At 37.8% G+C, this 20,721-nt stretch overlaps 1 protein-coding gene across 1 annotated transcript in view; it reads right to left on the reverse strand.

Moving 5' to 3' along the window:
• Positions 1-20,721, reverse strand: part of AGMO (alkylglycerol monooxygenase) — a 144,073-nt gene that overhangs the window by 61,945 nt on the left and 61,407 nt on the right. Inside the window, 2 exon segments of the mRNA XM_088533443.1 lie at positions 5,355-5,450; positions 12,328-12,431. Of these exon segments, the coding sequence (XP_088389569.1) occupies positions 5,355-5,450; positions 12,328-12,431 (200 nt within the window).

Below are 20,721 nucleotides of genomic sequence, written 5' to 3' on the forward strand. Positions count from 1 at the left end.
TTCTTCTTACTCTTCTTCTTATTCTTATTATTATTATTACTATCATCATCTCCAAATTAATGATGTAGCCTGGAAGCTAAATATACAGCTTTTGGTTTTAATAATTTTAGTTTGTAAAGGGGTTGGTGAGACTGTTCTACAGGACACGGAATGTACTGAAATGTGTTGTGTCTCTAGGTAGCTCTTCTCACTTTTATAGAAAGCTTCAGAGACATAACGCACATGAGTGTCCTTGATAAAATTCCTGAGCAATTTTAGGATTCCTGCTGGGAGCAATATTCCAGTTTACTGCTGGTGAACTAAATATTTGGTATCTGTCTCTTGCAAGAAGTTTTTGGTGTAAGGACCAGACCCTGGCACTCCAACTCAAGGAGTCAATCATCAGGTTGGGCTGCCAAGCTCCTGACTAGAAGCCATCCCTCGCTGACCTCAGCAGTGACCCAGCTTCAGTTGGAGGCTGAGGCTCCCTCTGCCCACATTAATGCACATCAAGGGCAGCTCTCCTGCACGTGGAGAGACGTGGAGGCTTGAACCCCTCAGTGTGAGCAGGTAATTAAGGAGCAGCCACTTTCTGCAGGAAAATGATAGAAGCTCCTGTGCTGCCCAGTGGATTAAAAGCAGGAGACACAGCAGACCCAGCTGGGTTGTAAACCAGGCCTTCCTCTTTGCCACCCATGTCCTAGATGCCAACGAAGGAACCTTAAACCTCATCCCTCTGGATTTTTCCTGGTTAAACAGAGTTCAAACACAGCCTATTACAGACAGGAACACTCTGTGCTCTCCAATGGAGGTTTTATTTTCTCCCTCTTGTGTTATTCTTTTTATTTAAAACAAAAAGCAGAGCTATGCACTTTATATATCTTGAAAGATAATATTTCTCCCCTCTCATTGACTCTCTTGGAAAAGTGGAACACATTTTGCACTTATTGCTGGTATTTCTGCTTAGTGAGAGTGTTGTTAGTTTTCCTCTTTCCTGCCCTCTGGCAAGTGCAATGATGACAAGACTTTCATCCTTTGGGTTGGACAGAAAACTAATATGACTTTTTGGCAGACACACTGCATTGAAACAGCAAGATCTTTTTGTTTCTTGGAATCGTGCTCAAGCTTTATTGTCTATATTGTGTGTGTGTATATATATATATATATATATATCCTATCTGGACCTACAAAGGCACTTTCTGCATTAAATAAAATATTTTTATCTCCGTTTTTACTGCCTTACTTGTTCTCCTTTCCACAGTAAATGTTTGATTTGCCAGTTTGTGGCAGGCAAACGATGTGTTTGTGAATGATAAAAGTATCAGATACCAGGAGTGAGTCCAGACCTTTCTTCTGTAACACAAAATTTTGTTCTTTATGCAAACCAGTCATTAGCTTTTTCACCTGTGTGTCTGAATAGGACAGATATAAGTGTTCCCAGTTTGAAAGAGCACATCAAGAAGACTCTTGTCTATTTTTGGCTATAGTTGCTGAATTAATTAAATAGAGTAAGACGGCTCACCTGTTAAACGAACCTACATATTAGAATATAGAAGAAGAAAGATTTTCTTGCCATACTAAAATCAAATTACAAAATTGAATTGATTTTCCACCGACAGTTTAACTACAATTTCACAGTCATACTCAATACATTAGATTATACTGATTTTACTTTTTACTATTCATGCTGTTTGCTTTAAAAAACATATCTCATCTCACCCAGGAAATCAGATCAGTCAGTCATACTTGTTTTCCACTGTGATCTGTTCAATACCACCTGTATCATCTTGCAAAAACTTAGGCACACATTAAATTTGACTCATTACAAAATGTCTCACTGACCTCATAGGAAATATTCACAGTATGTTAAATTAAACATAAATATGTCTTTTTTTGCCTGCTGACAGAGCACCTTTGTTTGTCATTTGCAAACTAGTGAAGATTTTAGCTCATAACTAAAAACCTCCTCTGCCTCTTGTGTTTTATTTACACAGAATAAAACAAAAGTATCTGTTCCTATGGCCAACACTTAAGTATTCATCTAAGTTTAGTTGAAATGTTTTTAAGAAATAAAACATCATTTCTTGATCAAACTTACCCTTCAATTTTCCTTTTTGAAACAGAGTACTAAATTGTTTTTAAATTACTACACTACCAAAACTGTTCAAAATAAACCTTTATGTATTTTTTGTTCCTGCATACTTTTATTGCTTATTAAAATGCAACTAGGGCATGCAGTGTGGAAAAAGTATGTATAGAAAGATCAGAAAAATAAAATTTTGAAAGAAAAGGAGATTCAATCATCTCATTTGCTAGATCCTGGTGGTCAATAACTGAATATTTTATCTGTTGCCTAATACTGTTGCACTATCTTGCAGATTTCATGATTCTTTTATGTGCCACTCTTTGGACTTTTGCCTAAATAGTTTATGCTTAAGCAGTCATCTACAGTCCCAGGAATAATGTCTGATAATGATGCAGTAATCATAAATGTACTGCCACTTAAAAGAACAAGCATGCTTGTATGAAATTTACTTAATTGTAATTATTGTTTTCCTTCACTGGTTTAGTTTATTTGCTGACCCTACACTCTTATTTAAAGCACAGAAGGGTGTTTCTGAATCTGGCCCTATCCTTAGGCAGGAGTTGAGGGATGGGTGTAAGGACTTCAGGATGTGGTCACATCAGCTCCTGTGTGCTCAGCCTGCTCTGGGGCTTCCTGCCACCAGCTGGAAATCAGGACCTCTTTTTCATGAAAACATGAAGCCTCAGAACCTCCTCCATCCTTCAAAGTTTTTTCATAGAAGAAAATGCAAGATAAAGTCTTTTCTTGCATTAGAAAATTAAGCAGATACTAATGTATGTCAAAGATCAAACAAGCAAGGAATAGTCTCATCGCAATTGCTACCAACAGGGTAGCAATTCAGCTGGTACTTTCCAAATACAATTTGACATCTCATAAAAATTACAGCGAAACCAACAGAAACTAATTTCTGTTTTTCACAGGTGTCTATCAGTTTATAAACGCACCTAACTTACTGGTTGTAATAAATGCATAACGGAAGGATATAGTTTAATATGAACCATAGACCTTCCGAATCACCTGTGAAAATAAACTGAAATGAAGTATTTCTCTCTGTCAGTAACAGTCCTTAAACATTTTGTGGCTTTTGAAAAATTAGATTTTTAGTGGTCTTTGACCAAAGTTTTTTTTTTTTTTACTCCCCTCATGGTCTAGATGAGAATGGTCTACTCATAGAAACATTTCTCCCAGCCCATTTAAGGCCAGATCTACTGTGTCTTTTCACTGAGCTAAATAGGGTTAGATTGGATCAATAATTGCTTCCCCTTGATTTATTGGGATCTTATTTTATGCAGCACTAGAGGAAATCTTATTTTTTTGTATTTTTTTTCTTGGTCATTTAAATAAACAGTTATTAAAATCTATTTCAACTGCTGATGCTAATCAGAGATTAAAACTATATATATTTGTAAAATTCTGATACAATTTGAAATTATCATGTAGACAGTGCAATAATGAAATAAAGACAATCTTTAGACAGCAGAAATTCTTGTAATGGAATAATATAGCTAAATGCATAAACACTGCTTATTTAAGACACAAAGCAGCATTTTTGCTCTAGCATATCCACCCTTACTTGATTAATTACAGAAATGTTTTATCTGTTTCAACAGTCCATTCAATTTTGGTGCTAGAAATCTTTTATTATTATTAAAAGAATGGTTTAGTTATAATCTTTACAGTGTTTAAAATGCTGTCCTGTTTTACATAAGAGGCCAAAAGCTAATGCATATCAAGTATGCAGGAAATAGAGAAGTCTAACTGAGACACAAACAGTGGGTACTTTTCATCTTTATGATTTGGTATACAGTTGTCACAGGACTATATGAGCTACTTGGTTTAAAATAAAATAGACTATGTCTGATTTGTTGGTAGGAAAGCTGGACAGAAGCTGACATAACAAACACTGAAAAAGGTCAAAGTTATAATGTTAAAACAAGTTTATTATTTGAAGCATACAGGCTGCATTCGAAGTTAAAGTTTGGAAAAATAGCAGGGAATGTACTTTGGCTACAGTAACCTTTTGCTCTAGGCTGAAATATGACATGCAAAATCTCAGCACAACACAATCCTTTTTTAATTATTGAATTGGATACAGAATAGTTCTTTATGCAACAAGATCCTAACTAAATCTAAACCAAAACAAACACTTTTACTTAGAAATTGCTTGGTATACTTCCCATCTTTCTTATTACTTTTATTTTTTAGGAAAACTTAGTTATAAAATAATTCCTTCTTTTTTTAGGGATCCTTTCTTTTATAGAAGTGCATTTTCTTTATTGGGCCTTTCAGTGCTAAAGAGGTAAAATTGTTTATTAAAGAAAGTAAATGATAAACTCTACATTCTTATCAAATGTTCCTGTATTTTAGAAGAAAATTTTGCAACTTGCAGTGGCAGAATAACAAAGATGCACTGAATACAAATGGGTCACTGTAAGTAGCTTTTCTATTAAACAAGCACACAGAAAAGAGAAAATAAAATCTATAATTTAAATAAAAAACAGCAGGTAAAGAAAATTCAACTACCTTCCAAATCACTTATTCTATGAAATGCAATGAAAATGATATCTGAATAATCAGAGTGACCAGAGAAGTAAAAGTATCTCAGGAGTAATTAGTCCATAAGCCTGGCTATGCAATATACTGCTAATACATACAGAGACATAATTTTAAGTAGCTCTAAGGTAGTGCATGAGCAAAGGCAGAAAGCTTTTAATTAAAGACCATTAAAGACCACTTAAAGAAGGTCTGCCCTCACCTGAGAAGTGTCAGAACCAATATACTAATTACAGTGGGTTACTACCTGTATGCAGAATGGTTATGGTCTCCACAGTCACACTCAAAAATACATATGTGCAGTCAGAAACAAATAGAAGATAGCCTTTTTTTTTTTTTTTGTCTTAGAGTGACTTGCAGTAAGAAGAAAACAGTATCTGACTTCAAAATATTTTTCCCTTTTCCCTAAAATATTTATCTTAGAAATGAAATCAGTTTCAGTATCTGCCAGAAATGTTAAATAAGCTGCAAGATAGGAAAATGTAGCATTAAAATAGTAAAAAAAATTGATTCTTTACCATTCCTTTTTTTTTTTAATGTAATTGGGACCAACTGGCCTCATTGCCTCTTATAAACTTAGCAATATATATTCTGAAAAAGGAATAAAAATGAACAGCTGTTTCTCCTTAAAAAAGTCAGACAAAGATTTTTCTTACGTAATAAATCAGTTACTAGTGGATTTCCAGGACACTGCTCCAGGCTAACTGTTTAGGTATGGCTTAAAAACCTGGCTTACCTCTGTATGTATCCAAAACTGGTAAAGAAGATTAAACTGTAGATGAACAGCAAACACTGAAGGAGGGATAAAAAGAGCCATGGGCAAATTGAATATCTGAAAAGAATAGAAAGAAAACATACATTACATTTATCATTCTAAAATTGTGATGATACAATGAAATACTATCTCAGGAGGCTAAAGCACAGCACAAGCTAATTGTGTCTTATAATGTCTCTGTAATGTAGGTATTGTATAAGACAGATACTGTTTATTTTACCACAAGATACTGATTACTATGTTACCCTAGATATAACAAGTGGATATAAGCTGCTGCAGAGGTGGTTTGCCAAAACTCATAAAGAGAGCAAGTCGCATAATCAGGTAAGGAACTCAGAAACCCTGAGATTAAACATTTATTCTGTTTATTATAGAAAATGGACATAGATATTTCTTTGACACAAAGGGTTTTCTTATGGAGGAGAATTATCATGGAGGAAGCAAGGTGTGAATTTATAGCACTGTAGCTTTTCCTCTCTAACTCCCCATGTGAGCACCAAAAGGGCAAGGCAGCTTACTCAGCTTTCAAAGTTAATTGTAAATTCTCATCCTCACTTCCTCATGGCATCTCCCTTGAAGCCCTGTCCTGACTGATAGACTCATATATTCCTGAGTTCTAAGTGCTAGCATGAAAATATTTTAGAATACTGCTTCCTTAGGAAAGACACCTGTATCCTACGCAGACACTAAGGTCTAAGTAATTTCATGATTAGTTGTTCCACTGGCTGAGCAATAGCCTCATCGGCCTCAGCATGAGATTTCTACAACCATCCTGTGTTAAAAGTCCATCAGCTTTCTTCAGAATCACTAAGCTTATTAAAAAAACTCCTATACCAGCTGCATTGAGAAGTTAATCTTTTCCTAAAGTACAAAGATCCCTTTTAAGCCATGCAGTAGTGGAGGTGTCTTCAAAACTGTAAGTCTCTAACTGTGCAGGGAAAATTATGGCGAGGAATAAGAAGGGCTCCCCATGAAACACATCGCAGATTTAGCAAACTCCGTTTTCAAGCTCCTAGTGCTCTTCTCACAAAATCATGTCTTGGAACAGCAGAGAAAGCACTATGAGAGCCATGCCAGAGCTCCTCAAACCGGCATTCCTTAGAACAAGTCTGAAGAAAAATAACACTTAGCGCTTAATTCTGATATTGTCCCAGTTTTTGTCAAGAGCTCCATCTAATGGGTAAGACGTAGAGCTGGGGTTGTAAAACAAGCATCCCTCCATTACAGTGATGTGATGCAGAAAAGTCACTGCAGTGGCTTCTGACTGTCAACAGCTACTGGAGGACCAAGGAGCAGGACCCCTGGCTTGGTCTGTGCTCCTGGAGGACCAAAGGCCAACAACACCGTCTTGGTCTGCGCTTCTGGAGGACCAAGGGCTAGTAACATCGGCTTGGTCTGTGCTACTGGTTGACCAAGGGCCTGTAACATCAGCTTGGTCTGCTGCTTCAACACCAGGCAACAACAGCAGCCTGTCATGTACAAAAGAAACCCATAAGCTTCTGCATTCGCCTCATAGCCCTGAGGACAGGCATGATTTCAAAAGCTGCATTCACACCTTTGGAGCTACCACAGTCCTCCATAGACTAGACACTTAAGCAGCTCCCGGTTGAATGACTTGGAAATTTTTCTCATTCAATAAATAAAGAGATTCAAAGGATTGTGCTGAGTTTTTGAACCCGGAGAAAAAATGCAATCTGCTCTTTTGTTTTAATCATTCTGATCCTCAAAGATTGAATCCTTATGTAACTTTTACGAAATAAAGAAGAAATAAAAATCTATATGGAAGGTGCAACTTGCACATTCAAATCCCTAAGATTAACTCCACAGCAGAGGTGGACATGGGCCTTCTTTTTGAGTTAAGTGCTTAAAGGAGATGATGTTGTTTTACGCAGAAGACTAGGAAACAGAAGATTTGCTTTCAATCCCCACCAATCTGGCGCAGAAATATAGTATCTCACACATTTTAGAAGAAATACCTGCATCAGTGGTGTAGAGTCCGTTCCTTTTTAATCCTTTCATCACAAAAGAAACAGGGATGTTTTTTTTCCCACAAATATGAAAGTTATCACTGTTTTTCTCAAAGATTATCTTACTAAGAAGCCTATAAAGGAATAGGGCACCCAGTAAGATTTAAGTGAATATAGGGCAGTCTTCTCTTATTATTGATTGCACTCATCTAGGGGTGTGATAGGAGGAAATTTTTAACAGAAATGGAGATGAGCTTGATTTAAAAACAAACAGATGGATTTCAGATTATTCACAGATATAGTTACAGGATTTAAAACACAGTTAAAAATTCCTTTTTTTTTTTCCCCCAGAAGTAGTCTAGGCCACTTGGTGGTATATACAGATGACTCAGAGGGGAAGAAAGGATCATCTTCATTTTTGTTTTCTAACCTACTTCTCACAATGAGTACTACAATTTCCCTGCTAAGTGGTGAATTTTCATGTAAATCTGCAGGTAAATTTGAGACTGACAAGGGAGAATACTTTTCCAATGCTTCGTGTTCCCTTGCACTCCAAGTTTTACTCTGCACAGAAAGGATTTGAAGGATCATTTACAAAAGCAGAACCCATAGGGAGAGATGAAAACCTCTCCTACATAAGAGAAACACGACTTGGTTTCTCATACTTGTGGTTCCACTGAAAGAACAGGATCAATATCAGAAAAAAATAACTACACTGTTTTTCCCTGTAAATGCCAATTCCCCAAATCAAAATATTTCATGGGAATTTATCAGCTTTCATTAATCTACAGAGGAAAAACTTCCTTGGCTCCGAGATGGAATTTCTGGTCAAAATTCCAAAAAAGCATTTATCGTGCTCACAGATCTTTTCCCACTAGGGGATTCAACCAAAGAGATTGAGATGGAGCCATGATAACAGATAAGCTGATGGGGAAGGCGCTCTCCCTGGTGTGGAGAGGGGCTCATCAAGGGGGTTGCTGCGTTGCAGCTCCTTGCCCTCTGCAGCTTTAGAGCGCAGACTTGGCACACTTTCGCTTGCTCTCCTTTTTAATTAAAAGCTTCTAAATGCACCCACTAAAGTAGATTTTAAAAATCGTGAAGCTGCCACTGGCAGGAGGGCTGAAATCTTCCTGCCCAGGTCTTGGGGGGCCACCTGCTGACTTGGCTAGCTCGCCACCAGCACGAAAGCTGCACACAGCGAGGCCCAGCCGCGTGTCCCTACAGGAGGACGAGGCCGGAATTGGAGGTAAGAAGAAGAAATAACAACAATCCCCTACAGATCCTGGCAGATTCCTCATTAGATAAGAGGTGAACTTTGTGGCTACATGCTGTAAAAAGTGGTACTACCCATTCCCTTTTGGAAAGGCACGGACTGATATGCAGGCATTTCCACTGCTTTTGAATCAACAGACTGCAGTTTCAACCCTTTATCTAAAAGTATATCCTAAAGCTATTAAAATATTCTGGATCTAATTTTTAGAATTCAGCCATACCCTTGGAGGAAAATTAAGAGCTGGTACTCAAAGGACTAAACGGGTAGTAGCTTTTCAAGCCGTTTATGCCACTTTTTCCTTTCGCAATTATACTTTAGCTGAGCGTTTCATCAGAAGCAAAGATCTATGCAACATTAGCTCGCTGATTCCTTCTTAAAAACGAGTAGACATTTTTTCCACATCATTTCCCCGCAAGATGGGCTTGAAAGCCATCCCTCACTCTGACAGTGGCTCTGCTCCGTTACCGCGCTGCCGCGGGGATAACAGAAATGCTCTGTGTGCAAATGACATGAAGTTGGCACCTGCCTCCACAATGGGGAGTGCGTCTCACGCCACTGATCACTCCTAGCGCATGTTTTTCTCTTCTTCTTTATTCCACATCTTTTCAATCAGCCTCAGCACAACCCACACAGATTAATACACTGATTTATTTATCTTAAACTGTTTAACTTAAAACACATACAGAGCTGGCAGCGGAGCAGTCCCACAAGCCCACGTCATCCGCCGCGGCTTTCTCACAGCCTCCACAACATGGGATGTCAAACTGCACTCGAGCGCGCGCAGGCAGCAACAGCGGCTCAGACACAGACTGAAAATCACCGACATTCAGCCCAAGGCAAACGCAGCCCCGGGCTCTGGGCTAGAAGCACTAGCAAGAATTGTGTTTGTTTATAATGAGGTTTTAGAGGAAGCGAATTGGCATACCGCTCAAAAGTTCTGCAGGGAAGTAAACACGTATTTATACTAACCAAGTGCTTTTGTGAGACAAAACAAAACACTGCATACAAAAGTATTATTGTTTCTTAGGTTGGTTTCTCTCTGCTCAAAGCAAATAAATCTTCAGCGTTTCCTTGCCAGATGATACCAGTGTGGTCCTGAGGGCTGTCTCCGGAATCCGGGGAGGCATCTTGGCCTGGCTGAGTATCTGGTGCTCTCTGAGGTGTCATCCTCCAAACCACGCAGACAGACAAAGCACTCATGCACACGCCCGTACGTACACACAGGCTTTTTGTCTTTTTTGAATTATTGTTTTTGCAATGCATTTGCACATATGGTCCCAATGGGTAAATGTGCAAAGGTTAAATCTCTAACATGGCAGTATTTACACAGGCAGCAGAGTTATGACAGCACATCCATCGCTACCACTATTGTTCAGTACCATCATTTCAATTTGAGGCACTCCTGCTAACATCAGATGATTATCTTCTGAATAAAAATAATAATAATAATAATAATAAAAGAAATGATACAGAGAAACCTCTAAGAGAAAAAGCTAAAAAAAACTAGTATCTGATCCATAATTGCCAGGAAAACTCATCTGTTGTTTTGCAACCTATTGATTTAACTCATCTCATTTAGTACCACGTTTCAAACAGTTATGGATAATAGGCTAGATCCGTACTCTATTGCAAGAACATAAATGCAAACTAACTGTGCTGAAGTTAATAGAGTTACTCTGGATTTGCATTTATGTGAGCCCATACTCCTGGCTTCAAATCATTTGTGTATAGCCTAGCCATAGAGGCTGCCAGAGGACTGTGGGCTTTCTTCCATCACCAATATTATACTGAATTGGAGGAGAATATTTATCTATTTCATATATATTTAAAATACACATATATTGCTTTTAATATAAATGAGGAAATAAAATCAATGCAATACTAGCCAGATTTTAGGGGATTCTGAGATGAAGGAGAATAGTGAGGCTGTTAACAAATGCTACAATTTATTGAAATTGGTAAGTCTATTTTTTTTTTCCTAACACATGGCTCTTTTCCTATTTGCCACCAAATATCTAACTGCCTTAGACAGGCAACTGACAAGCTGTGTGATATATGCACTATGGATGCAGAGCCTGATCCAGTTCCCAAAGACTTCTGTAAAGCTGGACCAAACCCATAGGAGACACATAGCCAGGAAAATAAATAGATCTGGTCAAAACAAACCTTCTAGTACAACATTATTTTTTCTAGTAGAAAACACAGCTTTGCAAAAAATAGAATTATTTCTCCAAAGTGAAACGCTGTTTTCAGGTATCTATATGAACCACTATAATATTCTCATTTAGTAGTTAAAAAATACATTTTGAGCACATTTAAATTTTCATTTCTTAACTACAGTGTTCCATTATATATATATAAGAATTAATTATATACATTTTTATGTTTTTTGACATTATCAAAATATTTTTTCACTATTCTTTTAAACAAAGGGATCCAGAGTTGTCTAAATGAGAACTTTAGATGACTCCTTTTTAATTTTATTTTATTAGGGATGACGAGGCAATTTGTTCCAAAATGGAATGAAGATATAAATCAGATTGTAGATGGAAGTTATATTTTTTGATCAGAATTTATATCTTTTGGAAAACAGGCACCTTTACATGCAGGCATGAAAATATGTAGGTATTTTATCTGAATGTATTTTTCCCAACTAATTTGTATTTAGAGAAATGTTTTATTTTGAAAAAAAAAAAAGAAAAAACAGTATATGCTGTTTAGCAAAATATGCAAAATATGCTGTTATGCAAAATATTCTATAATATTACCTTTGAAATCTAATGTTTAAAATTCAATTTTGAAGATTTTTTTAAATAAACTATGAAAGTACAATCTCAAATTAGGAAAAAAAAAACAGTAAAGAGCAAGTAAGGGAAGCCAAAGTTATCCTGAATCCAAAACCAAACACTGAATAATTATTTTTGAATTTATGAATTTCCTTGGAATAAACATTTTTAATCCATAAATAAATTCTCTTAATTTGTATTTGATGTGTTCACAGCTCACCTTTTATGTTAGATTTTATCTGCAAAAGTAATGAAAACTTACTGGCACTGCTTACTTGGGGGCAATGACATATGACATGAATGAGCAGGAAAAATAAATCCATTTACACGATGGAACAAATAAATCCATTTGTATGTCCAAAGTAATCTTTACTAGGTATTTCTCTCATGGATCCTTTCCTTTATACACCTTTATATTTATTATATATATAAATCTATATTATATATATATAAGTAAATATAAAAATGGGTATAAAGGAAATATATATATACACACACATCTTTATTATATATGTTAAAGATATATAATATACCTTTATTATATATAATATACCTTTATTCTAGAATTATATTATACTCATTGATCTTTTTCTGTACTTAACCATGAATAAATGGATGAAAAATAACCTGTCACGTTTTTCTTGGAAAGTTATGAACATATAAAAACAGAAATATAACGAGGCTTCTTAATTTCTTATCTGTTTTCAACTGTTTGCTACAAAAGTGGTAATGAAGGTATTTTTCAAGCCGAAGAGTCTCAAATTTTTAGCTTTCCATTTCTGTGCTGTGCTTTTTCAGTGTCACACATCTTAAATGATGTTTTACTTTGAGGGGAATCAAACACAGCATTTTATTTTTTAGCAAATCTTACTGATTTTGCTTAGTTTGCCAAACCTTGTGCAACTTACCCAGGAGGTATATCTCTGCAGTAGGGACTGTCGCAAGGCTGTGAGTAAGTTGTAGTCTTCAGAACTGTGGTGTATTTGGTGCGCAGCCCACAGTAAATTAACCTCTGCAAAACACACAGGTTTTAAGGTGGCATGTGCAAGAGAACAAAGCAACACTTGTTTCCCATGCCTCCCCCCCACGCTTTTCTTTTTTTGAACTAAAGCAACTAATCCCCCAAATTACATTTTGCTGTTATACCATAGCGTAGCAGGTAATAAAACCTGATGTGCAGAGCTGAGTTTGGGTTAAACACCAGTAAGTGGCCACATGTGGGTGTAACGTTGATGCTGAGGAGGGTGAGGCTGTGGCAGGACATAAAGCAACAGGAGAAGAGCAGAAGGAGGTGGTGGATGAAGGTCAGCCAGCCAGAGTTAAGCCCTGAGAGCCCGCAGGAGCTCTGCTATAGGGCTCAGTGGCATGAAGACGGAGGACGTTTCCATGCTTGCACTCATTTTGTAAGTTATATTTCAAGACTAGAAGGAGACGCAAAGTGTGCCAGAAGTCTCATGCTTCATATTTGAACAACGTAACTGTTATCTGCTATTGTGCTTAAAGGTTTTCTGGAACACTTAAATCCTCAAGCCCACTTGTACCACAGACCACAGTGCACAAGCATTGCCTGCCCACTACTGACACACAGAAAAACAAACTGCCATTTCCGGGGAACTCCAGATCCAGCCAAAGGGAAGCAGTTGCTCTATTGTATTACAGATTAAAAAAAAAAAAAAAAAAAAAAAAAAGCTGGAATTAGGGCAAAACCAGTGTCAGTCATGAGCTCCAAAGAGAGAGAGTGGAGAGAAACACTTCCAAACCCCAGTTGTATTTCAAGGCATTTTTTCATCAAGTGCAAATCTGGGTGGCCTCTCTGCTGTTAGTATTGATATTTGGAGAGTCTTCAGTGAGAGGTTATCAAACAGAAAAGAAAGCCAGAAATGTTCATGGCTGTGAGATGGATAGCTACAAGCTACGAAGGCCTTATTTATAGCAAAATGAGAAAGTGGGTGGTTAATGCAGCCTATTTAGCATAAAACTAAATCCAAGATCACTTGTATTTAGAGAGATTAAATGTTCACCAAGCTGCAACTGATTACAGAAATCAAAAATCCCCTGGCTGACCACAGGCTGCAAGCTCCCTATCCCCACTGATGGGCTTCACCAGGGAAAGTGGAGCAGTGCAGAGAAATGCAGACACTAGGATCCCATTCACACAGTGATTGACTAACACGTATTTAAAGTCCTGAAATTATCTAATGCCAAACTTATGTCAAATAGAATAGGCCTGCTGATTAACATGTACTTGTAAAGTAAGCTGATGCCAGAGGGAAAAAAAAAAAAAAAACAGAACAAAAGGCCTTAATGAATCTTATGGAGTCTTCACCATTTTAAGGGGTTAGATAGGCCTGTATCAGGAGGTCATGGTCTCGTGTGCTAGGAACTGAGAATTTAAATCTAACTAATTTTGACAGTTTAGTATTTTATATGGCAACTTCATCTTTTCTCCATATCCTTACAATCCTTAAAATTGTAATTTAAAATATTACAAAACCCACTTAACACCGATCTGAGAAATCTGCCGGCTTTAAATACATCTTCTCCTGAAGGAACAAGTGTGCATGATATTGACAATTAGCAATTTCTTAAAAAAAAAAAAAAGGCTTAATGCATCTCTGTCTGGTGAGCTCCCTAGGAGATGAATTATTCAGGTGAGCTTCAGTGCTCAATAACAATTTGTATTTGAAATGTTTCCCAAGACCTCGACAGAAGCTAAATGAGTGAACAAAGCATCTGAAAAGGTGGAGGTTAAAGACCTGTCTCCTTAGTTGTTTTAAAAGCATTTACTTCCTATCACAAACTGTGTGTAACACAAGCCTTCACTCAATGAAGTACAGCTGTACAAACAGGGTACAGTAACTGGATCTTGCTTCTTTCCCTCAGTCATTTTTCAGCATTGTGAAAAGTTCAAGGAAGGGAATCTATGATGATTTTTACAGTCTACTTTCTTTCTAGTTAAGGTCAAATGGTTTTCAAAATGAATTACTAAAAATGCATTTTATTAGCATTCGTTTTACACTACCAAAAATAAGGACTAAGGTAACTGCATATTGCTAAAATGTTAATCTTTCAGATGTGTGAGTCATCTTAAATGATCTGTCACTCAGAAGGCGACCATAGGAGTATTAGGACATAAACAAACAATTTTGCCACGAGTAATTCAAGTGCTAAAGCTATTCCTGACTTTGCTGTTACAACTGAGTAAATTCAATCCTGTTCCTTAATCTCATTCTCACTACCATCAGAGACGCAATCTATGCCAAATTTCTTGATGATAACAGGCAGAGCTGATGACCGGAAGCAATTTTCATCCTAAATATGTATCTGAATAAACAGATCACTGGTAATATTTATTATAAGCAGAATGACTTCTGGAATGAACTAAATGTGAAATAGATCATCCAAAGCTCAATCTGTAACCGTCAGCACGCTAAACACGCTACATTCTTTCTGGACAAACTGTTCCTACTTCCTTGTAGGTGCTGGAAGGCTGCTGTTAAATCCCTCCAAAGCCTTATCTTCTCTGGGCCAGGTCCCACAGCTTCCCTTTTCTCTTTTGTATATCATAGAATCATAGAATCATAGAATGCTTAGGGTTGGAAGGGACCTCTAGAGATCATCTAGTCCAACCCCCCTGCATACGCAGGGACACCTAGAGCACGTGGCACAGGACTGCGTCCAAGCGGGTTTTGAAGATCTCCAGAGAAGGAGACTCCACAACCTCTCTGGGCAGCCTGTTCCAGTGCTCTGTCACCCTCACTGTTAAGAAATTTTTCCTTAAGTTCCTATGGAATTTTTGGTGTTTCAGTTTCCGGCCATTACCTCTAGTCCTATCAGTGGCCACCACTGAAAAGAGACCATCACCGTCCTCTGCACTCCCTCCCTTGAGGTATTTATATACACTGATTAGATCCCCTCTCAGCCTTCTCTTCTCCAGGCTGAACAGGCCCAGCTCCCTCAGCCTCTCCTCATAGGGCAGATGTTCCAGGCCCCTGATCATCCTTGTGGCCCTGTGCTGGACTCTCTCCAGCAGCTCCACATCCCTCTTGTACTGTGGGGCCCAGAACTGGACACAATACTCCAGATGCAGCCTCACCAGGGCTGAGTAGAGGGGCAGGATCACCTCCCTCGACCTGCTGGAGACGCTCTTCTTAATGCACCTCAGGATCTCATTGGCCTTCTTGGCCACGAGGGCACACTGCTGCCTCATGGTCAACTTATCATCCACCATGATACTCAGGTCTTTCTCCACAGAGCTGCTCTCCAGAAGGTCGGTCCCCAGCCTGTACTGGTGTCTGGGGTTATTCCTCCCCAGGTGCAGAACCTTGCACTTGGCCTTGTTGAATTGCATGAGGTTTTTCACTGCCCAGTTGTCCAGTCTGTCCAGGTCCCTCTGGATGGCAGCGCAGCCCTCTGGGGTAACTAATAGTAAACAAAGACAAATCTGCATTTTGTTTAAAATTATTCTCATAAATACACAGATTGCTCTGAGCCCAGTGTAATAATAGCAGCTCTAAGAAAAAAATATGGTGACTTAAATAACCAAGTTAAAACTAAGGTGCACCCATCTATCATCCTGCAGTTCCTGTGCACCACCAATTTTGTTTCTCTCCTTATCTATCTAGACAGCACAATTTAATCTCTTTTGGAATTACCTGATAATTCTTTCAGAATTTATATTTGATGCTAGGCCAAAATATTAACTGACTTTTACAATTACTAATTACAGTCGTAATAATAATGTGTGTAAATAATAATCTCCAGTAGCAGGGCAGAAGTGCCCTAATTTTCCTCTGATCTAAACATCGTATCAGTTCTTTGAAAAGAACCTGAGGGAAGCCACGCCAAGCAAAGGAGGCCCTCACTGTGCTAGCAGTATCATTCTCCTCAGAGCTATCTGAAAAGCAAAAGGAGGACAGAGAACTGGAGATACCACCTGTATCTTCTATTATAGCTATTTGTCCATTATAGCAGAAGGTGAAGAAAATCACTACCAAGTTTTCTTCCCACTTATTTTCTTATTTTTGATGGAAAATGAATGATATTACCCATTTTTCACGTGTTCCCCTCCTCCTAATATTTAGTACATGAATATGTAATATTTCATCATCAGAATCAGACTGGCATAGCACACAATGATTCTACTTAGCCTTAATTTTTTATATATATTTCAGATTCATTTTTTGGCATTAATCAAATCGCGTCGAATTAGACACAAAAACAGACCTAGCACCTGTGCCCATATCTCACTACTTCTCAAGTATTTCCCTAGTGGACGTAGGAAGCAGTCATCATTTACAAAAGATTACTCTTTAAGAATACAAGGCTCAGGAAGTTCCAGCTGAGTCTTTGTTGTTCTTCACTCCCCTAGCTTTCAGTGATTTCCACAGCCCATCACATTTTAATTAGCAACAGGAGAAAATATATTTGCCAAAAAACTGTAGTCATTTCAAGGAACTATGTCAATGAAAACAACTATTTTTCATAATCTTCCAAACCAATGCAATGGTAAAGATCCGATAGATTTTAGTTAGTTTAAAAGTTCAGATAGATCTTTTAGCTAAAAAGGGGTAAGTTGTTTGCACACACCTGGGTTTCCATTTTTAAAAGTAAATTAAAAATATAAAAGAATCCAGATGACTCAAAAAATGTCCATTACAATGAGAGCCATGTAAAAGCTTTGTTCTCTTTCAGTCAACAGAGACTGCAGCTAAACGAGCAGGGGAATTTTCCCTTGGGAATCTATTATAATATAATAATAATAATAATAATAATAATAATAATAATAATAATAATAATAATAATAATAATAATAATGAAAAAGGTAGTGAGTGATGAACTAAAATTTATCCAGCTATAAACTTAGACTTTTGGAACACTGTGCACAGTGACACAAAATTACCGGGCAATGAATGAACCTGGTGCACTCAGTGTGGTTCCGGCTCTCCACAGCACAGCGAGTGTTGCCTCCTGGAGCAGCTGGATCCACCCTGCTTCAGGCAGCGTGCCCTGTACTGGGTCCATTTGTAAGTTCTAGAAAAGAGGTCATCTCCTGGGCCTCCTTTCGTCCAGGCAGAACTCCTAGGATGGCTAAGAAAAAGGAGGAGGCCTGGAAGAGCAACCTTTCAACTATTTCTTCTCTATGCAATTTAACCTCCCCTACAAAGGTAAAAGAGGAATATGTAGTACTTTCATATTTGTAGTAGGTCTCACTTTCCTTGTAATGCATTCTTGAAAATATAAAATAATTTCAGTGCTCAAATATTAGCTTCTGTTATACCCAAAAAACCAATTGCCTGATTACCAAGTACCTGGTGGTATAGTTCTAAGTGATCTGTACTTTTGACGTTTCTAATATTTGAATAAATCTTCTGTTCTCATGCAGAATTTATTCAAAGACTCTCATCTCTGCTAGAGTCTATATTTGCATTGATAAACAACCATAGAGAAAGAACATAATTTAACTTTTGCAGGAACAATTACCATTTTTTTAAATGCAATGTACTTAAAATACCATGTCTGGGGACACTGAGGAATACTTTTATTAAAATTAGGCAGTTCCCTATGAATCTTCCTCATCTCAGATGAAAACAGAAATCTACCTACACAAATTAATTAACATCTGCATAACATAATTAGCTATTACTCCACATGCAACTCTTCTGCTTGGTCTCATGTGGTCTAGGCCCTCCCTTTTTTATCTCTTCCTTCTGATCCAATGTTGCTTTATGTTATTTTTTAATGGCTGTTGAATAGGAGTTCTAAAATAGCTTATTTGCCAAAAGCCTCCACTTCCTTCCTATTACAAACTATATTTTTATTACAATATTTATTCTTTTAGAACCAGTTACATCCTCAGCTCCATTATTGTATGCATGGGGATCTATATGTTTAATGAGCACAAGATTAGATCCAAGGACTTTATGTGGAAGACTGTGTACTATACCACACACGGAGAAGTGTGCGTTCAGGGAAATCTATATGCTTTTGCTTTGTTTTTTTTTGTTAACAAGATACATTTTTCTTCCTTTTTGGTGTTGGTTACAGTGAATGTTAACTGTTTGTATTTTCCAGATTGTCACACGTGTAAATCAAAGGACTAGCTGTAAGAAGATCTGTGTCCTAGTCTTGCATAAGTCATAACTCACTGTATAGCTTCAGACTTCAGACTTCAATTTTCTTAACTTTCCTCTTCTGCACATGCTGATAGGGAAGCTCTAATCAGAGCGTGTGTCTGACACAGGACAATTCTGAGCACTTGGAAAGCAGGAGTTCAATAGAACAAAAAGAGACCACATTAGCCTTTGCTTCCAGAGTTCATGTTTCAGGAGGAGAGAGAGAACAACTCAAAACCACCTTTACAACCTCATCGCAATCTAGTCGTCTTTGGTCATTTTGCAAAGTTCAAAATGTACTGCGCTGTCCAGGTAACTCCAAGGTAGATAACAACACAGCATGTCACACAGCACTTCTCAGACAGAAAACCACACTACTGGGTGACACTTCATAGCATATAGATTTGCAATTTAACCACTTAATTAGGCAGCTTCACTAGGTGTTCAGTATCTGATTCTCCTGTAATGCTTTTTCTGTGCTTTCCTCAGTATTATCTCCATTTTTCAGCCCTCTTCTTAAATTACTGTATGTGGTTAGAAAAGTATTCAGTGAGTGGGCTAGCTTATAATCAAATAGAGCATGGTATATTCTCCCATGACTTAGTAGCCAAAAATTGGAGCAACCTTTTACAAAACCTGCCTCCAGAATCTGCGCACAAGCCAAAACCTCCTGCTTGATCTGCTGCCACACCAGTTGAAAACACAAAACTGCTCCCACACAAAAAGTCCACAGCAAGATCTGCAAAACTTAAAATGCAGAATGATCTAGGGAAACGTGGGAAGAAACAAGAAAAGCCAAAGCATTACACATGCTACCCAGAACAAACAATGGGCCAGATCATATCCCCTTGTAGCAAAAATCCAGGGGACTGCAAATTATGCACAGATATACTTTAGAAACTGTGTATTATGTGGTTAAGAAAGATATTGATCTTGGCCTGCAGCTCAGAAAAAATGGTCTTCTCAACCCATAGGTGCCCTATAATATTTACTGGCTACCTCATAAACATACATCTAAGAAAAGGCTACAAAAATCTATTTTTCCCAAGACTCACTGTAGCAAGTCAGACAGGTAGTTCCCTCAGTAGCTAAGATGCCTAAATCAAACTTCCTACAACTTCGTTATACCAATGTAGACCAGAATAAGAACCTAAGGCTGATTACAGCAGCCCAAGAAGCTCCTTATCTAGCTGCTGGCAATTGAGCAGTGTCTCTCCACCTATGCCACAGAAAACTACAAAAAATATAGTATGAGGTAAGGATTCAGAAATCAGTTCACACTGACTCAATCTCTGATTTCACTTATACTTTCAATAGAAAATGAATGTGCTTTCCACCACGGAGAAACATATGGAGACGATGTACAGTCCAAAGCAATATTGGCTTGTTAATATTGTATTTATACACTTCTATTAAGACCAATATAAACACTTCTGAAGATGGAAAAGCACACAAAAGAAACGAATTTTTAGTAATGTGTATACATGCCATCTCTGAAGACAGGGGAATACTTGGCAATTTTTTTCAATGGACAGAAGGTCTCTGGTAAAAATTCTGTCATGCTTCGACCAACCTGTATCCCACACCTTCCTGGAGTCAATTGTCCAAGCTGTCTAGCTCCTCGGAGTAACTCAGTATCTGTCTTAAAGTTTTTGTTTGCCTCAGCTATGGATGATCTCCCGAAAGAGGTGTGGGATGTTGGATGAGGAACCACAACAGTGGCAGCTGTTACCCAGTTGCTTATCCCTTCCCTTCTGTTGGTGTAAATTGGGTAGCCTGTTTTCTGGCTCTTATGGCTCTCATGACTTTCGTAAGAGATTCATTGGGCATAACAGTCCAAAAGCAGCTCTGATTTTTGCTAGAAAATGGACTGGTGCCATGACAGTTTCAAGACTAACTAAATCATAATTCAAAATTCTGTTTCTATGTTCAGTCCCAAACCATGTCAAGTATTCCACAGACTAAGTCCAATATCTGGCCCCGGTTCTTTGGTTATCCTTCCTTCAATGAGTGTTACTACTGGATATTGCAAGGTTTTTCTTATCTACCCTACACCTTGCAACCTCTTGATTGAGTGACATGGTATATATTAACTTTTGCAGCTCATGGATGTAGCAATTTTTGCAGCACTTGGGTCTTTCTACACCTTTTTAACTACAAAGAGGAGCATATGGCTCATTAATTGCA

The sequence above is a fragment of the Tinamus guttatus genome, unplaced genomic scaffold (genome assembly GCF_059628265.1).
Source record: "Tinamus guttatus ecotype Peru unplaced genomic scaffold, ASM5962826v1 Tinamus_guttatus_pri_ptg000503l, whole genome shotgun sequence".
Lineage (NCBI taxonomy): Eukaryota > Metazoa > Chordata > Aves > Tinamiformes > Tinamidae > Tinamus > Tinamus guttatus.